At 34.6% G+C, this 8,303-nt stretch overlaps 1 protein-coding gene across 3 annotated transcripts in view; it reads left to right on the top strand.

Annotated features, from left to right (window-relative positions):
- grik4 (glutamate receptor, ionotropic, kainate 4) overlaps positions 1–8,303 on the top strand; it is a 461,142-nt gene that overhangs the window by 234,220 nt on the left and 218,619 nt on the right. For all 3 annotated transcript variants that reach the window (XM_015380401.1, XM_015380400.1, XM_015380402.1), the window contains exon 4: positions 5,793–5,957. In XM_015380401.1, coding sequence (XP_015235887.1) covers positions 5,793–5,957 — 165 coding nt within the window. The remainder of the gene's footprint in view (positions 1–5,792; positions 5,958–8,303) is intronic.

Below are 8,303 nucleotides of genomic sequence, written 5' to 3'. Positions count from 1 at the left end.
GACCACCTGCATGGCGATACGAATTGAGATGATTGCAGGAAGGAATCAACTCTAATGTTGCATAAAAGGTTTTCGAGAGCTGAAACCTGAATCCACCCCTCTGTTTTACTTTGTTGGTTTCTTAGCCTAAATGGCTTCCTTACTTGTGAAGGAAGTTTCGGCTTAATTTGCAGGCCAACATCTACCTCAACGACTCGCCATTACAAAGGGGTGGACCGGTGTTTGCTTCAGTTTGCATGTTTTCTAAGCCATAACAAGGCTTTTGTTGGGCTACTCTAAAAAGCCTGGAACTCAACACTACTCTAGACATTTTGAATTGAGAAAGTTTACTGGATGAGAAGCGAAACATCTTCAAATTTAACAGCTTTTCTCAGCTGTCTGACTTCTGGTTGCCAGAACTTTAAAATGACTTAATGTGTGAGCTTCGAAATATGGTCTGACATTTCTCACCTCTTAAAGCTGTTAGAAAATATAACAAGGATGTTACAATTCTATGATTAGTACATTTAATGTTACTAAAGCTATGGTTATTGCCTATTTTCAATGTAAAGGAGTAGAAAATGCAGTCAAATATCAATGAATGGCACAATAATGGCCTGATCATCAGAAGATCAATGTGTCTTAAAATAGGTGCAAACGTTTCTATTTGCAGAGCAGATCATCGAAGAAAGTGGAAAGTGATTTATGTTAGCAATCGAGCAGACAGCATTTGCACACCATTCAGTTAGCAAACTGCGTCAATTAATGGGTGCTGTATATGCAAATGTAAACATTTGGGTTTAAAATGTGTAAAGCGATTTTCCAAACTGGAAAATCAACTGCGGCTGCTGTTTTGCATGTTTTTTTTTTTTTAGCACTTTTGCAAGTCAGGTGCAAACTGATATGCCACAAATGAGGTATTGGTACAATGGCAGAGGATGGAAAGATATGCACTGTACATGTAAACATATTTGATGGATTAGAAATAACAAAGTAAAGACACACACACAGCAGGAAAGACGACAGTCTCAATACAGTTAAACCAAAATAGATTAAATATGACTGAACTCAAATATTATTGCATTTTCATAAATATTATATTAAAAATAGAATATCACAAAAGAATATCCAAGAGACACTGAGGGCAGGGGTTGAGTGCTTATCTCTGTGCAACAGGGATTTTTATTCCTCTCTTTATTTCACAAAATATAACCATACATGCTTATTTTCTGTTAGTTCTGTTTGTACAGTAGCACTTTGGAATGGGCTATGAGGTGCAAGATAAATATTATTCTTTATTATAATTATTTTTTAATAATTATCAATATTACCTCCCTCTTTGTCCATGGGTTGAATATCTTTCTTTTAGGAACAATTTTAAACTGCTTGTAAAACATGCAATCTGTTCATGTTAACGTAGCAGACCCTAATTGTTCACTCATCTTAACATCTGTGCAGCAATCTATGTCTAGTCATTCAGTTAATTCAAACAAACTGCCATCCCCATCACTAGTTTCTGTAAAGGATATTTCTATGTCCAAACCCCTACCCTTTAACAATCCCTGGGAATTGTCAACACACCTACCTCCAGACCAGGTCCAAATATGGCCTCCATTACTGTACCTACCCATCCGCCATCATCACACTCTCTCATTTGTTTTAAACAGACTACTCTTCCATAGCCCACTATGCTACTGAGAAGGACCTGGCTTTTCATTGATTGGTTTTGATGGATCGGCCTGCAGTTTGTGTTTTCTATTTGTTAAAACTGTTCTGCCTGTTTGCCATATGTCAGGTATTGACCTTCCTAAAATGTCAATCCTTCTGAGACCAATACCAATGAAAATTATATATAAAGTCTGATACTACCTAAGGGACAGGTTTCAATCCATTTGACCTCTAATTCTTTTCTACATTTTACTGTTATTTATAGTTTTCTTGTAGAACTGGAAAGTGATGTTTGTGTTTTCTACTATATTGGGAAAAAGACTCAAAAAACAAATACTTTGGGAAAGAAAGCAGTGTATTTTGTAAAGAAAAAGAATGCATCTATAAAATTGTGTTGATATTAAATATTAATTCATGAAAAGTATCCATATGTATAAATGCTTCCTTCTTTACAAGTCCCTACTATGTTAGAAATGAAAAAATATCATTTATTTATAGAGTGCCCAACTAACCAACACTTAAGATGGTCAGGTTGGATATGTATTTTAAGTACATTAATAACCGGTAAACAGGTGGCTCTGGTTAAAGCGGCTATTGTAAATACCAAAGGATCTCCAAGATTGTAAGCATTAAATGCATATGTGTTGGTAATTTGAAGGTTCATAAAGTAGATTCCTTACAGCGCATATAATTAATAGGGGTGTCAAAATGCAATACAGCTAGTTTGGTTCGGTGCACCTTGCAAAAAGTTTTAGTGTGGAATATAAGTTTTGCATTGCAAGGATTTGTGGTGGAATTTCTTAAAAGTGAAAAACAAAATGGAGAGGACTCCCAACTCTCACTAAGCTCAACTACTTGGGAAAACTCAGCTACAAATATATTGGAAATAGAAATGTGGACCAGAGCCTGAATGTTTTAATGTACCTCACATTAGCTCCCTTTACCTTAAATATTTACCAAGGCAACTTGGTGCCAAATGCAAATATTATTCATATGAGAGAAAAGTTAGCTAACACTTAAATCCAGCTACCTGTATCATGCTATAACCTAAGACCTTTCACATCATATGAGATGCAGGTTAGAGGAATATCTATTTAGGGTTGTCTCTGCCTACAATTATCATAGGTTTATTAAAAATTCCAGCCAAGTTTTTTCTTTACTAATGTTTGTACTCTGCATATAAAGTATTAGAACCTAAAAAAATCAGAAACTGAGAAAAAAGAAATTTTGTTTGCTTCTGACAGAAGAAAAGAACTTCAGAAATCTTCTCCTCAACCTGCATTTACACTTACACATAGGCCTGTCTGTGATCTTTATTCAACTTTACAGTGTGAGGTGCAGGTACAAAATAATCAGACTTAAGATCCTAATTCTGCAGTAATGAATCATCATCATTTAATATTCAATATGTGCCTTTTTTTTCAGTGATCTCTTTAATTCATTAAAATGTTTGTTATAACCTGAGGCACAATCTAATGCATCTTTTGCTATTCTCGAAAGCTCTTTCCACTTCTTCTTTGGAAAAAAATTGCCCTTCTGGCATGATTGCAAAATCTATATTTGTTAGAGATGCCAGAAAAAAACTAAATACAAGTCATTGGAGGAACATGCAATCCAAAACTCCTCACCATGTCTGGAGGGAAGTAGTGTGTACATATCTGCTGTGTTCTCCAGCCAGGTTATTTAGCTGTTTTCTCACATTCACTACAGACCAGATTTCCCAGACATGATCCAGAGGGACTGCAAGTCAGAAAGACAACTTTCACTACAGACTGCTAATAAAGTTTGCCGAGCCAGCTTCCTTCCATGTTACTGGAAATAAATCAATAGCAGTTGTGTAGATAAAGAAGTTAACGTTGGAAGATTTTGGGGTGAGGTTGGTTTATATGCATGTGTGAGTATGTACTGTATGTGTTGGCGCTGATTAAAGCCTCTATTATAATGGCTTTTTTAACTTAAGAGTTTGTTACTCCTTGATGATTGCCTGACATAATAAAAAAAGCTTACCATCGTATGAGAGTTTGAAAACATATTTAATGTTGGAAAACTAATCTTAAAATGTTTTATTCTGCTAGCAATCTAAGTATTTTCTTTGGCTTTGCCTTAATTTTGATTATTTTCAAACACCACATTGCTTATCTTGGTTTTATTTTTGTTTGTTTTTTTAATTTACAGTTTTAATTTCCTGATCAGTTTTTTGTTTGTTTTACTTTGATACCCTGCTGTAATTAGCTTAGGTCCTGATCACAGTTCTTTCTTTCCTAAAAGTTTGCAGAAGCTGAATCTACATGAGAAAATGTTTAAATATATATACCTGAAGATGGACATCATATACACCCAAATTTGATGATTTGTGGTGGTAAATAAATAGTTTTGACAAAGTAGTGTATATAAACTAATCACTAGATTAAAAAAATGTGAGTCTATGCATAATCACGTCAAATCAAATGATTTACATATTTATTCATTTCCCCTTTTTGAAGAAGCTACATTTAACAGGAACCTGCTAATGATGCATTGATTTAATTTTTTTGTTTAAGCAATTAATTATATACACCATGTACCATTGTTACACACAGTAAATATTCAATTTTCCCACCTTAAAAATACAACACCAACTGCCAACATGAAAATAATCCAGTAAAAATAATATATCACCTAACTAATTAACATGTTTATTTCTAATAATGCCCAAAAATGCATTATGTCATCTTAAATTTTTTTTCTAGGTTTTCATATGTTTTTTGGCTTTCAAATATGACTATGGAGGACTATAGAGCATAGCTTAGTAACATCACAGCTAAGTTTCACATATTTGTGTTTAATTTCTTACACAGATGCTTGTTGGCATTGTTTGCTTTTACTTGTCAAACATAATCTAACCATTTTAAAAGAGTGCATCAAGAAATCAACTACTCTTGTCCTCCTAATCTATGCTGACTCTGCAGAAGTCTAGGCTTTATGTAAATATTTTTTTATTGCTGCCTGATAAGGTGGTAGGGTGATATCTTTAGTCTTATTGTATTTATATTCAACATTAAAATGTTAATTTGGCTCTCAAGAGTGTTGATACAGCGCAAAGCTGGCAAGGTCAGGGGAGAACCTTTTCTCTTGGTTAGACGCATAATATAATGAGACAGTTAATTAATTTAATAATATAAAACAATATTCATTATATAAAACAATATTCCGTTTTTGATCTTTCCACGTTCAACAACCCAGAACACGACTGACGTTTGCTTTGAATGTTTAACTTCTAGTTCAATAACTTTGCTGTTAAAGGTCACTGAATAAATTCATGACATGATTAAAATATCACACATGCATGTAAAAATATCATCTTAGCTTTTTTAATATCTTGTGCACTCTTATTCAGATGAAATAACTTCTAATGCATACAATATCTCTGTAATTTGATAAGGTAAGCCAAACACAAGAGAAAAATCTGTTATTCTGATTGCAGTTACATCAAATATTTCCGCCAGAAGGAGCATAAAACAAATGCAAGAATAAGAGTTTCTCTCCTCATTGTTTTATATTGCAGTTTTATAGTGATTTAGAGTGCTTAGTCACTTTACACTCTGAAAAATGAAGGCATTTACTGTTGCATAATTTTATAAAAGCATTTAAGAAATGCAAATGTTGGTCTCTTTTGATCTAGCATCAACATTTTGTTTTTAGAAGTTGCTGCAAATTACAAACTTTCTTTATTTTCAAGTAGAAGCTAGACATGGGCTGCAGCTTTGAGATTCTTACCAGGCCATAACCCTGAATAAAAATATCAGTCCTAACAAAATGTGCAATGAAGCTTCAGGCTTTTGTTAAAGAAAGAAGGTCACGGCTAATCCTAAGTGTGTAAAACAGGGTGTGTTTGTGATAAAGGGGAAACAATTCTGGTTTCTGCTGCACTTTATCTGGCATCTGATTGAAATAAATAAATACATTTTAACCTTAGACATAGTCTAAAAATGATTTTTGCTGTTTTGAGGCCACACCATTTTGAACTTTGGTAAGCTTGTAATATTTCAAGTACAAACAGTGTTATCACCAAATGCAATGTATTTTTTTTAGCAATGCAATGTATTTTTTTAGTTTTACCATTGTAGACTGTTTTTTAATTTTGCTATATGTCACTCACCTTTTAGCTGCCATCCTTGATGATCCTATGGAGTGCAGCAGAGGAGAGCGTTTAGCCATTACGCTGGCCAAAAATAACATCAACAGGAGCAGCAACCGCTCCACCACGAGCAAGCTGGAGGTGGACATCTTCGAATTGCTGAGAGACAGTGAATATGAGATGGGAGAGACAAGTAAGTGTCTTACCAAAGCCGGTATTAAGGAATAAATCTGTACACTAAAGAAAAAAACATGTCTTCATTGTTTTTTTTGTTGTTGTTTTTTTTTAAGCCTTTCTTGGTAATACAATGCTGTGGAAAGTATTTGTCCCCTTAAATATATCCTGTGGCCGTTTTTGCTTCTTTCTTTTTTTTAGTCAAACTTTAATGTTTGTAATTCTTAAAAAAGATATTAGGGAGAGCCTTCCAGGTCATGCCAAAGATACCTGCATAACTGTGGTGCACTCTGTTGATAGATCTAAAAAAAAAATAAAAAAATCACATTTTTATCACGATGAAAACTACAGGACATAAAGGGTGGAAAAAAATATGGACACAGAGCTCAACTTTGAAGAAGCACAGTGTAGTGGGACCTGTCACCCGGATCACAAGGGTCTGGAGCAAGATGAACTCAAGCAAACTAGCTTTGATAGGATATTCAAAGAACTTAAAGATTTTATTTGTGATAACAAGATACAACTTTTGGACATTCAACAAATTTTGCACAAAACAAACAATTGACTGGAACAAGCTGAATGCAGTATTGATGAAGTAGAAACAACCATGCAGCCTGCCTTTACTCTACTGGAATGGTTGGTGCAACAACAGAATGCAATGGAACCAAAGCTTACTGAAAATTAGGCTTGTAGACAAAGAGATATAGCATGATCTCCTTTTTTTTTCCTCCAAATAATATGAGAATCTTCAATAAATGAAGATTAAAAGGGCCAAGAGAGTGTAGGGACCCAAGCCTTCTGTCCCATTTAAGCCTTACTCCATCATAGCTTTAGAAATAAGGAGGAGTTTCTAAAGAGAGGACAAAAGAAGTGTCTTTTTATCACCACTAACTATTCTACAAACGTAAATCACAGTTGCTCAACAGCTTTCCTTAAGACGTGTACAGAGTACAACTAAGTGATGAAGGTGCTCAAAAAGTGGAAAATTAAGTTCCAAACCCCATGTCCGGTAAATAATAAAGTATTTTATGAAATAAGGACAGCAGACATGTATCACGCTGACTCTGAATCATCGATACCCCAACTCTTTTTTTTTAGGACTAGAGAAGAGAACGCTGCAGCGAAAAATGAACGCACACGCTTCCATGCAAGTGAGAATAACTAAAACGCTACAAGAATTCAGACGAAAGACTTTGGCAAACAAGTTATCAGTAGCACTTTAGCTCAAAGCTAAAGCTGTCTTTTATGTTTCATGTTCCCCTGGTCAACATTTTTTCAGACATTTGTTAATGGTTACTGATGCAGTGAACCCTGCTTGCTAGGGATTAGCCTTGATTGGTGCTCTACAACATGAGCCCATAAAAGGTTCAGTAGTGCTGTACACCTCCCTAATAGTGTTACATTTGTTAAAATGTTGTACTCAAAGCCCTTAATAAGTTCTTTTTTTGTTGTTGTTTTTTTCATAGTAAAAGGATGCAACATATTTATGCAACATTGCACTGAGACACAAATTTGTTGTGTCCTTGGGCAAGCCATTTCAATTCATTACCATAACTACCATATTTTTTTAATTGATATTATTCGTAAGTTGTGATAAACTTAAAATAAATTACATTGAAAATGACTGAAGATGATCTAAGTCTCCCAAAAAACGGAGCTGTTTTTGAAGCTATTTGAAAACCCAAGATTGGTTTGACTGTTTAATAAAACAGTAGCTCAAGGGTTTGGGCAAAGGGTACATAATGCGCATAAATGTCAACACCCACTGTCTCTATGGTAACTGCCACACACAGGCTCCAGATGCTGTTTGTGAGTCCATCAGTGATGGCAGTCACTGGAAGAGGAGCACACCAAGTTAGGAACGCAGGTTGAGATCAGTTTAAGTTGTTGATGAAAGTGAGAAACCTGCATTTCAGTCCAGCGATCTACTCAGTCATCAAAGTAACATAGAACCAAAGTTTATTTTAACTCTCTCATTATGGGTCGTCAGTCCTTTTCCATTGGTTGAATTTACATTCACTATGCGATTGATGTATTAGCGACCTCTTAAACTGAAAAAGAAGCGGGTTTTTTAAGCGTTGATTTCTCAGATGTTAGATGTTGAACCTGTCTTTTTATTTCTGCCAGATGCCGGAGCTCAATACACCAAAACGGCACAGATTGTATGCGACAGGAAGTCATGTGCAAAATCAAAATACCAAAACAATTTTCATAATAATAATAACAATAAATTATTTTCTTTTTCTTTGCTCCAATTTTAAGGGTCACAACAATGGAATAAATGGTCTTTCTTTCTTTCTTTCTTTCTTTCTTTCTTTCTTTCTTTCTTTCTTTCTTTCTTTCTTTCTTTCTTTCTTTCTTTCTT

This window comes from Cyprinodon variegatus, unplaced genomic scaffold (assembly GCF_000732505.1).
Source record: "Cyprinodon variegatus isolate N-32 unplaced genomic scaffold, C_variegatus-1.0 Scaffold213, whole genome shotgun sequence".
NCBI lineage: Eukaryota > Metazoa > Chordata > Actinopteri > Cyprinodontiformes > Cyprinodontidae > Cyprinodon > Cyprinodon variegatus.
Note: the sequence above shows the minus strand (reverse complement) of the source record. Positions and strands in the feature narration are given on the sequence as shown.